The sequence below is a fragment of the Mobula hypostoma genome, chromosome 6 (assembly GCF_963921235.1).
Source record: "Mobula hypostoma chromosome 6, sMobHyp1.1, whole genome shotgun sequence".
Lineage (NCBI taxonomy): Eukaryota > Metazoa > Chordata > Chondrichthyes > Myliobatiformes > Myliobatidae > Mobula > Mobula hypostoma.
In genome coordinates, this window is record NC_086102.1 from 68,400,792 (window position 1) to 68,420,119 (window position 19,328).

General features: G+C 41.8%; 1 protein-coding gene across 1 annotated transcript in view; it reads right to left on the minus strand.

Annotated features, from left to right (window-relative positions):
* The window catches only part of LOC134348078 (cilia- and flagella-associated protein 47-like), a 712,768-nt gene that overhangs the window by 687,828 nt on the left and 5,612 nt on the right, over positions 1-19,328 (minus strand). The window contains exons 2-3 of the mRNA XM_063050919.1: positions 5,422-5,576; positions 261-376 (exon numbers count right to left, since the gene is read on the minus strand). Coding sequence (XP_062906989.1) covers positions 261-376; positions 5,422-5,576 — 271 coding nt within the window. The remainder of the gene's footprint in view (positions 1-260; positions 377-5,421; positions 5,577-19,328) is intronic.

Genomic DNA, 19,328 nt, shown 5'->3' on the forward strand with positions numbered 1-19,328 from the left:
CTGGGGAGAAATCATAACCAGGAAGCAGTCACATACAATTAAAGGTCATCCATATAGAACTGAGATAATGGAAAAGATTTTTTTTAATGCCACATATTTTTGATTTCTATCTCTCTTTCTCTCTCCAGGGGCTCAGTCAGCTACTATATATTAAAAGCTGAGATCTAAAGGGAGATATATTTTCAGCTTTCAAATTCAGAATGTTAAAGTAGCATGAATAAATGTCATTTATCCTTATGAAATGTTGTTAAAAATCATACCTGAGAGAGATCCATGATTTGCAACGCGTAGGTCCTTGAAAATAATTTTATTATTGGCAAGAACAGTGCCAAAATCAACTTCTGGCTCAATACTAAGATCACAGACAGAAGTAAACCTGCAAAAGAAAACAAAAACTAGAGTGATCAACCCAAAATATTTTAATATCATTAAATCAATGAATTCTAAAAATGGCACAGAATAGCATCACATTGCTGTGCAAAATGACATCATTCTGGGGCAATCTGAGAGCCTCACATGAATAAACAGGAATCTGGATGTAAATCTGCATTGGAGCCTACCATCCTGACACAAGTCTAATGGAACACAAATAACACACATCAAATTTGCTGGTGAACGCAGCAGGCCAGGCAGCATCTCTAGGAAGAGGTACAGTCGACGTTTCAGGCCGAGACCCTTCATCAGGACTAACTGAAGGAAGCGTTAGTAAGAGATTTGAAAGTGGGAGGGGGAGGGGGAGATCCAAAATGATAGGAGAAGACAGGAGGGGGAGGGATGGAGCCAAGAGCTGGACAGGTGATTGGCAAAGGGGATATGAGAGGATCATGGGACAGGAGGCCCGGGGAGAAAGACAAGGCGGGGGGGGAACCCAGAGGATGGGCAAGGGGTATAGTCAGAGAGACAGCGGGAGAAAAAGGAGAGTGAGAGAAAGAATGTGTGTATAAAAATAAATAACGGATGGGGTACGAGAGGGAGGTGGGCCATTAGCGGAAGTTAGAGAAGTCAATGTTCATGCCATCAGGTTGGAGGCTACCCAGACGGAATATAAGGTGTTGTTCCTCCAACCTGAGTGTGGCTTCATCTTTACAGTAGAGGGGGCTGTGGATAGACATGTCAGAATGGGAATGGGATGTGGAATTAAAATGTGTGGCCACTGGGAAATCCTGCGTTCTCTGGCGGACAGAGCGTAGAACACAAATATGTGTGTTGGTTTCTAATAGAATCAGAGTGCACATTCTGATAAAACTTTTAGGTTTCAGGTCTAGGTGTGTGTTATTGTAGTGAATTCCTTTATCCTACAGAAAATTTGGAGGGAATCTGCATATGGTAGGTGGGACCTCAGTTTGATGTTTCATCTGAAAGATAGATTCCAGCCCTCTATTTGTAATCTAATGGATTGGATCTCTAAAGCAAATTAAGCTACCCTACATTTTCAGTAGGACAGTAAAAAAAGATTTCATTATCAGACAAATACAAACTTAGAAACTTTACTGTTATGTAAAACATTCTCTTAACTTGCGATGAGACTTAGCAATCGAATTTTGTTGGTGCCATTTTTCTAGTTAATATACATTGTAAATTTCACTCAGTTGCATATTATTAACCGTATAACCATATAACAATTACAGCACGGAAACAGGCCATCTCGGCCCTTCTAGTCCGTGCTAAACTCCTACTCTCAGCTAGTCCCACTGACCTGCACTCGGTCCATAACCCTCCATTCCCTTCCTGTCCATCTATCTATCCAACTTAACTTTAAACAACAACATCAAACATGCCTCAACCACTTCTGCTGGAAGCTCGTTCCACACAGCCACCACTCTCTGAGTAAAGAATTTCCCCCTCATGTTACCCCTAAACTTTTGCCCTTTAACTCTCAACTCATGTCCTCTTGTTTGAATCTCCCCCACTCTCAATGGAAAAAGCCTACCCACGTCAACTCTATCAATCCCCCTCATAATTTTAAACACCTATATTAAGTCCCCTCTGAACCTTCTACGCTCCAAAGAATAAAGACCTAACTTGTTCAACCTTTCTCTGTAACTTAGGAGATGAAACCCAGGCAACATTTTAGTAAACCTCCTCTGTACTCTCTCAATTTTATTGACATCTCTCCTATAATTCGGTGACCAGAACTGTACACAATACTCCAAATTTGGCCTTACCGATGCCTTATACAATTTCAACATTACATCCCAACTCCTATACTCAATGCTCTGATTAATAAAGGCCAGCATACCAAAAGCTTTCTTCACCACCCTATGCACATGAGATTCCACCTTCAGGGAACTATGCACCATTATTCCTAGATCCCTCTGTTCTACAGCATTCTTCAATACCCTACCATTTACCATGTCCTATTTTGATTAGTCCTACCAAAATGTAGCACCTCACATTTTTCAGCATTAAACTCCATCTGCCATCTTTCAGCTCACTCTTCTAACTGGCCTAAATCTCTCTGCAAACTTTGAAAACCTACTTCATTATCCACAACGCCAACTATCTTAGTATCATCTGCATACTTACTAATCCAATTTACCACCCCATCATCCAGATCATTAATATATATGACAAAAAATATTGGACGCAGTACAGATCCCTGAGGCACACCGCTACACACCGTCCTCCAATCTGACACACAGTTATCCACCACTACTCTCTGGCATCTCCCATCCAGCCACTGCTGAATCCATTTTACTACTTCGATATTAATGCCTAACAATTGAACCTTCCTAACTAACCTTCCGTGTGGAACCTTGTCAAAGGCTTACTGAAGTCCATATAGACAACATCCACCACTTTACCCGCATCAACTTTCCTAGTAACCACATCAAAAAATTCAATAAGATTTGTCAAACATGACCTTCCACGCACAAATTCATGTTGACTGTTCCTAATCGGACCCTGTCTATCTGGATAATTATATATACCATCTCTAAGAATACTTTCCATCAATTTACGCACCAATGACGTCAAACTCACAGGCCGATAATTGTTAGGTTTACTCTTAGAACCCTTTTTAAACCATGGAACCACATGAGCAATACGCCAATCCTCCGGCACCATCCTCGTTTCTAATAACATTCGAAATATTTCTGTCAGAGCCCCTGCTATTTCTCCGCTAACTTCCCTCAAGGTCCTAGGGAATATCTCGTCTGGACTTATCCACTTTTAAATTCCTTAAAAGCGCCAGTACTTCCTCTTCTTTAATCGTCATACTTTTCATAACTACTCTTATTGTTTCCTTTACCTTACACAATTCAATATCCTTCTCCCTCTCCTTAGTGAATACCGAAGAAAAGAAATTGTTCAAAATCTCCCCCATCTCTTTAGGCTCAGCACATAGCCGTCCACTCTGATTCTCTAAGGGACCAATTTTATCCTTCACTATCCTTTTGCTACTTATAACTGTAGAAACCCTTTGGATTTATTTTCACCTTACTTGCTAAAGCTGTCTCGTATCTTCTTTTAACTTTTCTAATTTCTCTCTTAAGATTCTTTTTACATTCTTTATATTCCTCGAGCACCTCATTAACTCCAAGCTGCCTATATTTATTGTAAATCCCTCTCTTTTTCCGAACCGTTTCCTATATCCCTTGAAAACCATGGCTCTCTCAAACTTTTAAACTTTCCTTTCAACCTAACAGGAACATAAAGATCCTGTACCCTCAAAATGTCACCTTTAAATTACCTCCATTTCTCTATTACATCCCATAAAACAGATTGTCCCAATCCACTCCTTCTAAATCATTTCGCATCTCCTCAAAGTTAGCCTTTCTCCAATCAAAAATCTCAACCCTGGGTCCAGTCCTATCCTTCTCCATAATTATATTGAAACTAATGGTATTGTGATCACTGGACCCGAAGTTCTCCCCAACACAAACCTCCATCACCTGCCCTATCTCATTCCCTAACAGGAGATCCAACACTGCCCCTTCTCGAGTTGGTACCTCTATGTATTGCTGCAAAAAACTACCTTGCACACATTTGACAAACTCCAAACCATCCAGCCCTTTTACAGAATGGGCTTCCCAGTCTATGTGTGGAAAATTAAAATCTCCCACAATCACAAACTTGTGCTTACTACAAATATCTGCTATCTCCTTACAAATTTGCTCCTTCAGTTCTCGGTCCCCATTAGGTGGTCTATAATACACCCCTATAAGCATCACTACACCTTTCCTATTCCTCAGTTCCACCCAAATAGCCTCCCTGGACGAGTCCACTAATCTATCCTGCCGGAGGACCGCTGTTATATTTTCGCTGACAAGCAATGCAACATCTCCCCCTCTTGCCCCTCCTGTTCTATCACACCTGAAACAACGAAATCCTAGAATATTTAGTTGCCAATCACACCCCTCCTGCAACCACGTTTCACTAATAGCTACAACATCATATTTCCAGGTATCAATCCATGCTCTAAGCTCATCCACCTTTCTTATAATGCTCCTAGCATTAAGATAGATGCATTTAAGAAACTCTCCACCTCTTACTCTCTTTTTATCCTTAATGGAGCAAACAACTTTGTTATCTTTTTCTTCCTTGTCCCCTACATCTTAGGTCTGAGTGCTCCTGATCTCTGTCCCCTGCCTATTCTCTCTCACACACTGTCTACTAGCTTTCTCTATTTGTGAACTAACCTCCTCTCTCCTAGTCTCTTTAATTTGATTCCCACACCCCAACCATTCTAGTTTAAAGTCACCTCAGTAGCCCCTGCAAATCTCCCCGCCAGGATATTCGTCCCCCTAGGATTCAAGTGTAACCCGTCCTTTTTGTAAGGTCACACCTGCGCCAAAAGAGGTCCCAATGATCCTAGCCGCAACCCACTTGTCTGCCTCCTGTGGCCCCGGTGTGACCACCTGCCTGTAACTCCTCTCTATCAACTCCTCACTCTCCCTGACCAGATGCAGGTCATCGAGCTGTAGCTCCAATCACTAACACAGTCTCTTAGGAGCTGCATCTTGGCGCACCTGGTGCAGATGTGGACGTCCGGGAAGCCTGGAGACTCCAGGACCTCCCACATCCAGCACTGAGAACAACAAGCTGCCCTCACACTCATACTTCCCCTCTCCTCAAATACAACAAAAAATGAATACCAAACTTTCCTTGCCTCGCCCGTTTCCGCCTAAGCCCAATGAGCCAAAGCCCTTAAGCCTTCACTCTGCTCCTGGCTCACTCCGCCGCCCACAAACGACGCTGACCGCTGTATAAGGCTCTGTTCCTTTTAAATCTTCCGTGCTTTACTGCCCGACGTCACACACCTGTGCAGTCCCACCTCTCTGAACACTGACAAAAAAAACCTGAAAAATTCAAAAATGGCTTCCTCCGCACTCCTGCTCCGATTCTCAGACTTCCTTCTCCGAATTACACCCAAATCAGGATTTATTGTATGAATGAAATTAACTACTGAGTAATACTTACGCACGTAGTGGGACTGTTATAACATCATCATCTATTCTTATAGTGCATACATCTGTTGCATTCTCTTCTCTTTCTGTAGAATACTCTATACTTGCTGAGATTCGTACTCCAGAAGCAATTTTTTTGTTACTGTTCTTCACATCTAATCTAAATAACTGTAAAGGAAAAGATAATTGTTACTATTTTGAACCCATACAATTAAATTCCAAGTTCAATTTCAACTGTACACTTATTAGAACTAGTAAATTAACAAATAATAAGGTGCATTTATGACACAAGTTAAAAAGTATGTGTGTGTACAAGTTATAAAGAAAATAGTATCACACTACTAGTGTTACATGCGTGATGAGACCTGGGTGGTGGCAGGGAGTTCAGTAATCTTACAAACTGAGGGAAGAAGCTGTCTCCTATCCTAACAATTCTTGTCCAAATGATACGGTACCTCCTGCCTGATGGTAGGCAGGTCAAAGATATTGTTGGATGGGTGGGTGAGATCATTGACAATGCTAAGGACCCTGCATTTCCAGCACTCCTGATAAATATTTCTAATGGATGAAAGAGAAACCCTAATGGTCCTTTCTCCAAAATGAGGCTCAATCTCTCAGGAAGTGGAGACGCTGCAGTGCTTTCTGGTGCAGTCATGCGTCAGCAGCCTGAACAGCGGCAGGTTGAGCATGCAGCCATGGGAGAGCGCCAGAGCTCAGTGTGATGGAGCGAGAGATGCTTCTACAAACATGGACTGACTGCGGCCTTTCTGTCAACAAGTCCAGGACCCAGTTACAGAGAGGGGTGTTGAGACCCAACAAGGACAGTTTACCCATCAGTTTCTGAAGGATGATCGCATTAAACACCGAGCTGAAGTCAATGAACAGCATGCGAAGCATCATTTTCCAGGTGGAACATGATGGAGTAGAGTGCAGAGGCTATGGCATTATCAGTGGACCAATTTGAGCAGGAAGCAAACTGGAAAGAGTCCAATATAGCAGGAAGATAATATTTGATGCAATCCATAACCAGCTGCTCAAAGCACTTCATTACTGTTGAGGTCAGTGCCATTGGATGGTAGTCGTTGCAACAGGATGATGGTGGACACCTTGAAGCCTGAGAGGACAGTGGACGTTAAAGAGAGGCGTTAAAGATGTCTGTTAGAACCACTGTTAACCGGGCCGCACAGTCCTCAGCACCCGACCAGATACGTACATTATCAGGCCTCGCAGCATTATGTGTGTTGACCCTTTCTAAGGTCTTCCTCACATCAGCTGCAGCCAGACAGAGTGCCTGCTCCTCAGGTGGGGTCTCCCTTGCTAGCACATCGTTCCATGCATCAAACCGAGTGTAAGGGGCATTCAGCCTTGGAAGAGAAAGATGTGCTTGGTGGTAGGACATTGGAGGCCTGGCTTTACTTGTGGAGGCAAATCCACATTGCAGCCTACCATCCTGACTCGTGCCCAATGGGCCAGAAATGAGTGTATTGGGTTGTAACAGAATTACAGTGTACATTCTGATGAAACTTTGAAGTTCAGGTCTGGTAAGCCATGTCATCCCAGCTCAGAACTTTATCCAGGTCATTATGACTTTTACAGCTTATTATTGCATGTACACTATGTTCTTGAGGAACGGCAATTTATACATAGAAAGTCTATTTTTCTGCTTTTTCACAAATATTGCATCTCTAGGTTCATTCATGTATAGGAAACAAAGCAAGTACTTGGGCTTAGGTTGTTTTAGGTTTGGCTGTGGTTGGCTTGGGTTTTAATCTTACCCCTGTGCAGACCTTCGGTCTACACGATCCACCATAGTAACTTCACCATATCAAAGGAGATTTGTTTTCTTTTTTTTGCATGTGCCTGCGTGCGTGGAAGTCTGTGCGTGTGTGTCTGTGTGTGCGTGCATGCGCATCTGTGCATGTGCGTCTGCGCGTCCATGCGTGCGTGCATCCATGATGATGGATTTTTCATGGCTTTTTCCAAGGCGCAGAGTGAGAGAGAGAGAGACTGTGTGGCGCGCCACTCCTCACACAGATATTTTCGCAGTATTTTCCCTTTGTTTTACTAGGTCGAGTTGCAGTCTCAACACTCAACCCGGCACGGATGGAAAGCGTACTCAGGAGTGGACCTGACTTGTTTCGAACTCGGGAACCTCTGCTCCCGGGTCTGGCGCCAATGTCTTTGCGCCACCAGCCGGCCCAGGAAATTTGTTTTCATTGTTTAAGGATTATTAAGCTCAGAATTTGCCACATCCTGAGCCCAACCTCTGAATTTTTCCTTGAGCTGTAATTTGCTTCTGTTGTGAAATATTAGCATAACCTGGAGCTTCAATTCAAATAGTTCTTTTGAAGTTATCCTGAATGATTATTGCTAGATTAGTGATAATTTGACAAATCAAACAACTTTTACAAAGTCATTCAACAACAGCAGATCTGGGTAGCTGATATTGTCAACCTTTAATCTATCAGCTGGATGAGCTGGAGGAATTCAGTGGGTAGGCAGCATCTATAAAGAGAAGCGGACAATTGATGTTTCAGTTCAAGGTCATTCATCTGTACTACCTAATTTATTAAGAGATTGAGGGTTTATAAGCAAAAACCAAAGAAAACTTGGCAAATTGTTTAAGTGCATTTTGTACATGGTACATACTGTACCTACAGTGGTGGGCATGGTAAATGTTTATTTTTGCACATAAGATACTGTCAAGCAAGGTTTTTTTTCTTTGGAGCAAAGGAGGATGAGAGGTGACTTGATAGTTGAAAAAGTACAAGATGAAAAGATACATAGATCAAGTGGACACCCAGAGACTTTCCTCCAGGATGGAAATGGTTAATTAATATGAGTGGGCATAACTTTAAGATGACTAGAGGACAGTACGAGGGTGATGTCAGAGGTAAGGTCATTACACAGAGGTGGGTGTATGAAACACCCTGTCAGGAGTGATAATAGAGACAGCTAAGCTAGGGACATTAAGAAACTCTTAGACAGGCACATGGATGATAGAAAAATGGAGGGCTATGTAGGAGGGAAGGATTAGATTGATCTCCGAGTATGTTGAGGGATTGACACAACATTGTAGGCCAAAAAGCTTGGCACTGTGCTGTAATGTTCTATGTTCTGTGATCTATTAATTGCAACTGTACACAAAGAATGTTACCTACCACCTATTAGCCTTTGATGTCTGTTGTCTGTCTCACTGCCTGAAAGAATAGGTTGTTTTATTAGGCAAGGAGTTACAAATTAATTAAAATATAAGGCCATCATCTTCAGAGAGCATCCAAACCTGGATCTCATTATGGATTAAAGTTATTCTAAAGTTAATATTCATGTTAACATATTTGCTTTTGCTCAATGCTCACAATCACACATTAACCATAGCAGGTAATATCAGCCAAAAGCACCCATAATACCCACTTTCCTCACGGCATCAAACCTGCACCGACAGAAACAAAACAGCAGCAGGAAACACTTGGTAACAATGACAAAGGATGACAAGGTCCTACAAAGTGAGTTTCAGGGAATTAGGTGCTAAGTCAAAGGACAGGACTTCCAGGGTAGTGATCTCAGGATTACTACCCTTGCCACATGCTACTGAGTTTAGAAATAGGAAGATAATACAGTTCAACACGTGGCTAAAGAGTTGGTGCAGAGGTAGGGCTTCAGATTTTTGAATCATTGGGCTTTCTTCCGTGGGACCTGTACAAATGGGATGATTTGCACCTGAACTGGAAGTGTTCTAATATCATTGAGGGAAAGAATCCTACTAGTGCCCCAGGGAGTTTCAACTAGAGTGGCAGCGGAATGGGAACCAGAGTGCCAGGGCAGCTAATGGAGTGGTGTGAGGAAAGTAGATGCTAAGCCTCCATACAAAGACAGGAATCAAAAGGTCAAGCATGGTGCGACTAATGTTCTGAACCATAAGAACATAAGATATGGGAACAGAATTACACCACTTAGCCCATCAAGCCTGTTCCACCTTTTCATTATGGCTGATCCAATTTCCTCTTAGCCCCAGTCTCCTACCTTCTCCCTGTATCCCTTCATGCCCTGACCAATCAATAATCTATCAACCTCTGCCTTAAATATACATGGACTTGACCTTCTCAGCTGCCTGTGGCAAAGAATTCCACAGATTCACCACTCTCTGAAGAAATTCCTCCTCATCTCTGTCGTTAAAGGACACCCCTCTACTCTGAGCTGTGTCGTCTGGTCTTAGATCCTCCCACCATAGGAAACATCCTCTCCACATCCACCCTATCAAGGTCTTTCACCATTCAATAGGTTTCAACCCTCAATCTTCTGAATTCCAGTGAATACAGGCCCAGAGCTATCAAATTCTCTTCATATGACAAGCCATTCAATTCTGGAATCATTTTCGTGAACCCCTTACTCTCTCCAGTTTCATCACATCCTTTCTAAGATAAGGAGCCTAAAACTGCTCACAATACTCCAAATGAGGCTCCACCAGTACTTTATAAAGTCTCAACATTACATTCTTGCTTTCATATTCTAGCCCTCTTGAAATGAATGCTAAAATTGCATTTGCCTTTCTCGCCACAGGACCAACCTGCAAATTAACCTTTAGGGAATCCTGCACAAAGACTCCCTTTTCCCTTTGCACCTTAGTTTTTTGTATTTTCTCTCCATTTAGAAAATAGTCAACCCTTTCATTTCTTCTACCAAAGTGCATGACTGTACACTTCCCAACACTGGATTCCATCTGCCATTCCTTTGCCCCTTCTCCTAATATGTCTAAGTCCTTCTGCAGCCTCTCTACTTCCTCAAAACTACCTGCCCCTTCACCTATCCTCGTACCAGAATCACATCTTCTCCAGTGCAAGGAGTATTTCAAGTAAGGCAGATGAGCTTAGAGCATGGATCAGTATGTGCAATTATGACTTTGTAGTCATTAGAGACACTTAGTTGCAGGAGGGGCAGGACTGGCAGCTCAATGTTCCAGGGTTCCATTGTTTTAGACGTGATAGATGGAGCGATATTAAAGGGAAAGGGGAGGCAGTACTCATCAGGGAAAATGTCATGGCAGTGTCCAAACAAGACAGACTGGAGGGCTTGTTCAGAGGCTATCCGGGAGGAACTGAGGAATAAGAAAGGGAAAATCATATTAATGGGAATATATTATAGACTTCCCAATAATTTAGCGGGATTCAGAGGAACAAATGTATACAAAGACAGAAGACAGTTACAAGAAAAATAAGGTTGTGATAGTCAGATTTAAAGTGAGTTTATTATCAAAGTACCATAAGCTACCTTAAAATTCATTTCTTGCAGGCATTTACAGGAATGAAAGAAATACAATAGATTTATGAAAAACTATACATAAGCAAAGAATCACAAACAACCAATATGTGATAAAAGACAAATTGTACAAATTAAAATTTAAAAAATAATAATGCTGAAGATGAATTTGTAGAGTCCTTGAAAGTGAGTCTGTATCAGTTGAATCAGTGGAATCAGTTCAGAGTTCAAGTGAATGAAGTTATCCATGCTGGTTCAGGAGCCTGATAGTTATAGGGTGTTACATACCTCGTGGGTATGTTGTGACTGTCTTATGAGCATGATGTAATGGTCTTGTGGGGGTCACATGATGTAATTTTCCCACCAGTGTGAGGTCACGTGATGACGTGTTCTCAACAGGTATATAAAGGGAAACCCTGTTGTGACGCAGTTAGTTTTCAGTTTAGTTTTGTGTTAGTTCGTCAGTTACTCCGTTATGCTGCGTATTTGTCCCATGACGCAGTTTCGTTTTAAAACGGAGTTTTCCTTTCTATTTTAAGGTGCAAAGATTGGTGCTGGCAGTTTCGCCAATTGCTGCCAGTTTTATGTGTTGCATCTATAATTTTTACTTCACAGGCCAGGATTGGTGAGTGAAGAAAGAATGGAATAAAGTTGGAGTCGTTCAGCGGTTTTATAAAGGATCGACCTTATTGAGTCTTCATTCACAAATAGTGATATGCATCTGAGATAACTCCTGCAAGAGCAGGGAAGTTTGTGCAGTGTTCACTTGCCAGGAAAAGGTCAGTTCCTTTAAGCCATTTTATTTCCTTCGGCGTGAATCCTTTGGAGAATCAGCAGTAATGTCATGTCTTCGAAGAAATCCATTTCCAGCGAAGTCTCCTTATTGACTGTGTAAATCACGTGAACTTTCAAATTTACCACTTTAAGAACAGTTTCAGAGCTGCTGTACAGCAGTTAACTTCCAGTTAAGTTAGTCGTTTAAATATTTTTCCGCTATTGTTGAGCAGAGTTTAATAAATGTTTGTTTATAAAACCTGACTCAATCATATATTCATTGTTGCTGATTACGTAACAAGGGTAATAACTGTTCCTGAACTTGGTGGTGTAGGATCTATGGTTCCTTTACCCCCTGCGTGATGGTAGAAGCAAGAAAAAAGCAGGGCCTGGATGGTGAGGGTCCTTGATAGTGTACGTTGCTTTCTTGTGGCAGCACTCCTTAAAAATGTGCTCAACAGTGGGGAGGGCTTTACCTGTAATGGACTGGGCTGTATCCAACACCTCCTGTAGACCTTTCCTGGGCACTAGGGTTTCCATACCAGGCCATGATGCAACCAGTCAAAATACTGTCCATCTATAGAAGTTTGTCAAAGTTTTACATGATATGCCAAATCTAAGAAAGTAGAGGCACTGTCGTACCTTTTTTGTGATGGCACTTACATGCTGGCACAGGATAGATCCTCTGATACGATAACACCAAGGAATTTAAAGTTACTGATTTTCTCTGCCTCCAATAACCCTAATTAGAACTGGCTCATGGCTTCTTCCTCCTGTGGTTGAAAATCAGTTTTTTGAGTTTAATAGTACACGATTTTAATTTTCCACATATTGACAAAGACTCGCACATTGTGAAAAGACTAAGTGGATAAAGATTCTCAAGCATGTTCAGGGAAGTTTCCTTAATCAATATATAGGTCCCAGGTAGAGAGAGTGTGACACTGGATCTCTCATTAGGGAATGAGGCAATGCAGATGACAGAAGCGTGTGTAAGGGAACACTTTGGATATAGTCATCATAATCCATTAGTTCCAAGATAATTATGAAGAAGGATAGGTCTGGTCCTCAGGTTGAATTTGTAAATTTAAGAAAGGCTAATTTTGATAGCATCAGAAAGGATCTGGTAGGTATGGATTGGGATAGATTGTTTTCTGGCATAGGGATGCTTGATAAGTTGGAAGCCTTCAAAAGTGAAATATTGAGAGTATAGCATTTGTATGTTCCTGTTAGAATATAAGAATCAGAATCAGAAGCAGAATCAGGTTTAATATCCCTGGCATACATTGTGAAATTTGTTAACTTTGTGGCAGCATTACAATACATGATAAATATAGAGAAAAATACTGAATTACAGTAAGTATATGTATATTAAATATATAATTAAATAGTGAAAAAAGTAGAAACTAAAAAGTAGTGAGGTAGTGTTCATGGGTTCAATGTCCACTTAGAAATCAGATGGCAGAGGGAAGAAACTTTTCCTGAAATGTGAGTGTGTGCCTTCAGGTTTCTGTGCCCCCCTTCCTGATGGTAGAGGAAGACAAGGCTAACAGGTTGAAGGAACCCTGGTTTTCAAGGTATATTGTAATTCTGGTTAAGAAACAGAAAGAGGTACTTACCAAGTAAGGTAATAAGGAAGAAATGAGGTAATTAAGGAGGACAAGAAATGCAAGAGGACACTTAAGAAAGAAATTGGGAGGGTAAAAAGATGGCATGAGGTCGCTCTGGCAAACAAGGTGAAGGAGAATCCCAAGAGCTTCTACAGATATATTAAGAGTAAAAGGATAGCAAGGGAAAAAATGGTCCACTTGAAGATCAGCACCGTCATCCATGTATGGAACTGAAAGAGATGGCAGAGATCGTAAATTGATTTTTTACATGTTTGGTTACTTGGGAGACAAACTCGGAGTCTATAAAACTGAGGCAAAACAGTAGTGAGGTTTTGGACCGTATCCAGATTACAGAAGAGGAGGTGCATGCTGTCTTGAGGCAAATTAGGGTGGATACGTCCCCAGAAGCCTGGCAAAGCATCCCCTCAGACCATGGAAGTCGAAGTTCAATTTCAACATTTAAGAGAAATTTCCATAAGTACATAGATGGGAGGGGTCTGGATGCCTAAGGACCAGGTATAGGTTGATGGGACTAGGCAGAATAACAGTTCAGCATTGGCTAGATGGGCCAAGGGACCTGATTCTGTGCTGCAGTTGTTGAGTTCTGTTCATTTGGACTATGTAAGTATTTAGTACACATGTATACTCTCCATGTTATGCACGTGTGCGCAGGAGGAGTAGGAATTGTGGGATATACATATTGTGGGATCCTCGGGTATTGAATGGAGATGTTGAAAGTAAAGTTATTGTTTGGCATTAACAGTGGTAGCAGAGGAAGGTTTCCAAATGAAGGATCACACCAATATTTGATGAGTGCAAGCCTTAGGCAAGCTGGAAAAATAAAACTGGTATGTGGACTTGTGTTATGGAACTGAAGACAAAGCAAGCCTTGGCTGTTGCATTGTTGCTTCTGGGAAGAGAGAGAGAAACCCTGATGGGAATTTCGGTAGAAGACTTGAACAAAGATGATGGTATGAATATGCTAATAAATACACTTGACTCTTTTTTTGAAGGAAGAAAAGGATCAGATTTATGAGGCATATTCAGACTTTGACAAAATTGATAGACAATTCTAAAAATATGGCTGATTATATTATTGATTTTGTACAGTCACATGCATAAACACAAATGAAACTTCCTGACTGTATTAGATTTTAAATTCTTGAATACTGCATGTCTAGACATAAACAGCAGATAGCTGGCATTAACTGTATGCACAAAACTTACATTTGAATCTATAAAATCAGCACTAAAGAGAACATTTGGAGATAAACAACAGTCGGAATTAGTTTGAGTCAGAAAATAGTATACTTCACTAAGCAGAAACAAGAGTATAGCAAGCATAGATCCCAGAGGGACCAGACAAGGGTACCATAACCTGGCTCAAATCCAATAAACAAGTATGGTAGGAGATCGAAATATGCAGTATGTCAAAGTATTTTTCACTGAGCAAGAAACTGTCTGCACAGAACTGAACAAGTTAGGCTAACCAAAGGAAATAACAAATTTGAAGATTTAGCAGAGTGCCATATCACCTTGTTTGTGAAGGAGTCACTTACTAATGCACAGGCATCTAACGCAGAGATTTTGATGATAGAATCTCTAAGATCTGCTAATATTGTTACAGTATGCACACGCAGTGTGTGGAGAAAAATGACTTGAAAGCTATGTAAGTGAACTAAACCAGAATGAAGTGCAGTGTTACGTACCCCGTAACTGGGTTGCCAAACCAGCAGAAATGGATCACTCAGTTGGAGTCTGGATTACTAGAACTAAGAAAGTTTTATTAAAGAAACAGGCAACACAGTACTCTAATCAAAAGGATAATAAATGCAACAGTTCAGCAGTAATAAACACACATGTACACAGAATTACGATAACAGGATCAATCAAGCTCTATCGTCGTCTAGGGGTAAATGACCAGTTTCAAAGTGACGCAAAGCTCAGTTCAACTGAGTTCAGTTCAGTTCACAGTAATCACTGCTGTGGCGATGGACAGTGGGGGGAAGGAGAGAGAAAGCAAAAACAAATGAATATTCAAACGGCTTCCACACAGACCTTCGATATTCCTCGCAGTCAACTTTCAGGCGAGCCCTTTGTGATGTCTTCTGAGGTCACCGACCGTGACCCCTCTGTTTCCAGATACGATCGTTTCTCTGCAGTGAACCTGGCACCCAGGCAAGGGTGGACACACACCAGGTTCCCGCCGATCGTACCTCTCCACCCTGTGCGTCTATGGCTTGGTCCCGCGACCAGCCCTCCAAAACTCCCACCGACTTGTGGGAGGCGCACCGCTTCCAGGGTCTCATTACCTTGTGGTGTCGTGTGTGTGTTGCCTTAGCGAACCTGTCCCTTTTTATCCCCCTGCTGGGGTATCGCCTGTCCATCACTTCAAACAGTTCAGGGTTCAAAGGGGGACCAATCTGGACAGCTCTCCTTCCGTCCCTTCATTAACATCTCCAAATGCTGCTCCATTGTTTTCCTTATCTCTTTTTCTCCTGAAGACAGATGGCAGACCAACTGCTGATCCCACTGGTGCCAGCACAGGACAGTTAACATCTTAATCTATGTGTATTCTCGTCACAGCAGAAACTGGTGAGCACAGATATGGCTAGTAACAAAGCATTCAAATTTAGAGATAGAAAGATTGTGCATTCCAACAAAAGAGTGAAAATTCCCACAAAAATAGGGCAATCTTGAGTAAATCTTCCCAAGGAAAGCCGGAGCAGTACTGGATATGGAGAATGACCAAGCAACGATGTTTCAACAGCCAGTGTCTCTTGTGCACACCAGCTCTAGACATTACTGTGTGAACATTCTAGATAAAAACATTACTGAGAACCAATGCGAGAATGAAGTACTGTCACATAAAATATGACCATAGATGAGAAAAGCAGTGTTGCTTAAACTTCGCAAGCAGTTTGGATGCACTTCAACAGTTTGGTAAACTTCAGAAGCTGCTCGGGAGTTCAGGAAACAAAGATACAAATAACTTTTCCATTCTAAAGCAAATAATTGACATCTGTGAGATACGCCAAAAGTTTGGAAAGCCCAAGCCTAAGCCTGCAGTTAATTTGCCACAAGCAGCTGAATGCAATGAAACAGTAGCCATAGACCTATGTGAACTGGAGCAGGGAGGTGGTATCCCCACATCATTGAGGGGTTGACACTTTTCAGTGCTGGTAGCATTATAAATATAAGGAAATAGTTTTTTAAAAACTTCATCCATTCCTTGATAAGTGTGCATGGCCCACCTTGGAAAGTATTCAATGACAATGGTGGTGAATTTAATAGTGACGAATTCAGAAATATGGCAGAGAACTTTAACATTGAAACAAAGACAACAGCGTCATATAGTCCTTGGAGTCATGGAGTTCTGGAGCAACACAATTAAACACTTGCTGAAGTAATGCTGAAGGTAAAGAAAATCAATGGCTGTGATTGGAACACAGCCTTGGACTGGGCACTTATGGCACAGAGTATCATGCACAACGTACATGGCTGTAGCCCGTATCAATTGGTGTTCCGCCAGAATCCAAACCTTCCCTCTGTGCTGACTGATGAACCACCTGCCGATTGATGGGCGCTACAAGGAGTGAGTGGGCTGAGAAACATAGTTCAGCACTGCATACATCAGGGAAGCCTTTCACTGAAGCAGAGTGTTAGAGAGAATTCACAGAGCACTGAGGGTACAGGTCTGTCCTACAAATGACAAATATGACACAGGGGACAAAATGTATTACAAAAGAGCAGACAGTACAGAATGGAAAGGCCTGGAGTTGTCATTGGTCTGGTTGGAGTTGTGGTATTACTGAGACATGGAAGTACATATGTGAGGGTGCATCATTCAAGATTACAGAAAGCACATGCTGAAGACCATCAGAACTCCATGGAGAATGACACCAAATATGAAAAGCATTTACCTGGCACATAGTCACAAAGCACTGACAGTTATGAGAAGAACGCAGCTAAGGACTCAATACAGTTGCTCAACGGTGACACGAGCAGTGTGGAAGAGAGTGCAGTTGGAGAAATAATGGAGTGTTTGAGGAAGCTACAGACATTAGCCAAAAAACAATGTCTACAAGAAATCATGTGCCACAGAGGGGATGCACCACTCAGTGAAGCTGAAGCTGAGCAACTTCGGTCAGAGAGGTCAGATTCTATGGGTGGCAAGGCAGAGCAGACCTGACATCATGTTTGATGCCTGTGTGACGCCAAACCAAGCTATCAGACAATTGATGCTAATTGGAGAGATAAGAGAGACAATGGAGAAACATTCAAAATGCTAATAAGAGAGGAGAGAGGGATTAACAGAAAAGAAACACAATTCAGAATATTGACAGACCGGTTACTTTGAACCTGAACTGTTTGAAGTTTGATGGACAGGTGATACCCCAGCAGGGGGATAAAAAGAGCAGGTTCGCTAAGGCACGACACACCACAAGATCACGAGATAACGAGACCCTGGAAAGAGCGGTGTGCCCCCACAGGTTGGTGAGAGTTTGGAGATCCAGTTCGCGGGAACTGACCACAGGCTCACAAGGTGTAAAGTTACAATCGGTGGGAACCTGGTGTGTGTGTCCGCCCTTGCCTGGGTGCCGGGTTCACCATGGAAGAACGATCGTATCCGGAACGGAGGGGTCACAGTCGGTGATCACAGCAGGATAGAAGACATAAAAGGGTCCGCCCGAAACCAACTGCGAAGACATCAAAGGTCTGCCTGAATCAAATTGCATCCCCCTCCCTCTCTCTCTCTCCAACAGCACAACAGCGATTACTGCGAACTGAACTCTGCGTCACTTAAAACTGATCATTTTACCCCTAGACTGCGATAGAGCTTGGTTGATCCCTATTACCCTAGTTCTGTGTACATGTGTGTATTATCATTGCTAACCTGTTGCATCTATATCCTTACGATTAGAGTACTGTGTTACTCATTTCTTTAATAAAACTTTATTAGTTCCTAGTAATCCAGACTCCAACGAGTGGTCTATTTCTGCTGGTTTGGCAACCCAGTTACAGGGTACGTAACACCTGCAACTTGGCATTCAGCAAAAAAAAATGCCACAGTACAAACCTTACATGAGGCAAACAAAATAGTGCACAGAATTCGATCAGAAAGAGTAGTCTTGAGGTTTCAACAGCTTGGAAAAGATAGCTCACTGAGGCTCATTGTCTTCAGTGATGCCTCACTTGGAAATCTTCCTGATGGAGGTACTCAAGGAGGATATTTTATTCTAACTGATGGGAGAAGAGGGAAGGATTCCACCTCTTTGTTGTCAGTCAAAAAGGATCCGAAGAGTTGTACAGAGTATGCTGGCAGGAGAAACCTTTGCAATGTCTGAAGGTATTGCCAACACTGTTTTTCTGGCCACACTCTATTCTGAGTTTTTCCATGGTGACCCAAAGAAGAACAGTTTACAAATAACTTGTGTCACAGACAACTACTCTTTGAATGATGCCATCGAATCCACCAAGTCAGTTACAGAGAAGAGGCTTCGCTTAGAGATGAGCAGCATCAAAAAACTTCTCCAAGCACAGAAAATTCATCGCATGCTATGGTCAACTATAAACGAACATCTCACTATCTCACTAAGAAGGGAGTTCCAGCTCTTGTGCTGTTAAAGGGGCAGTTAGTGAAGGCATTTGGTATCTTAAGAATTGTATTAACATCAAGGGTTACAACTAAGTCTCATATCCTGATGGACATTTAAATAGTTTGGACATTTGAATTGTCTTTAATTTTTTCAAATTAAAATTTTAATATACACATAAAAAGGATGGTAGATTGTTGAGTTCTGTTCATTTGGACTATGTAAGTATTTAGTATGCATGCACACTCTCCATGTTATGCGCATGCGTGTGGGAGGAGGGGTGAGGATTGTGAGATGTAAAGGTCACAGCCTCAGGTGTTGAATGGAGACGTTGAAAGTAAAGTCATTTAAATAAAAGAAAAACATGTCCTTGTTGCTTGGGTGTTAACAGTAGTGTGATATGACTCTGACTCTAAACACGACTACTACGTCTTAATTATGCCAGAGGAGAGTTTGTTGATCATTGCTAGAGTGTAGGCATTGGCAGCCTGATATTATTGAAATAACAGAATATCATAGTGAGGCTACCATCTAATATTCCATTTCTTTCTCAACCTGCTTTTTCTTATTACAAGCTGGGCATGGTGCAAGATTGTACAAGCACTTCCTACTTCATACTGAAAACCCTCCCTCATTGTTTCTTTTTTCTTTAAGAAGGCCAAGAATAACCAATCCAAGTAACAATT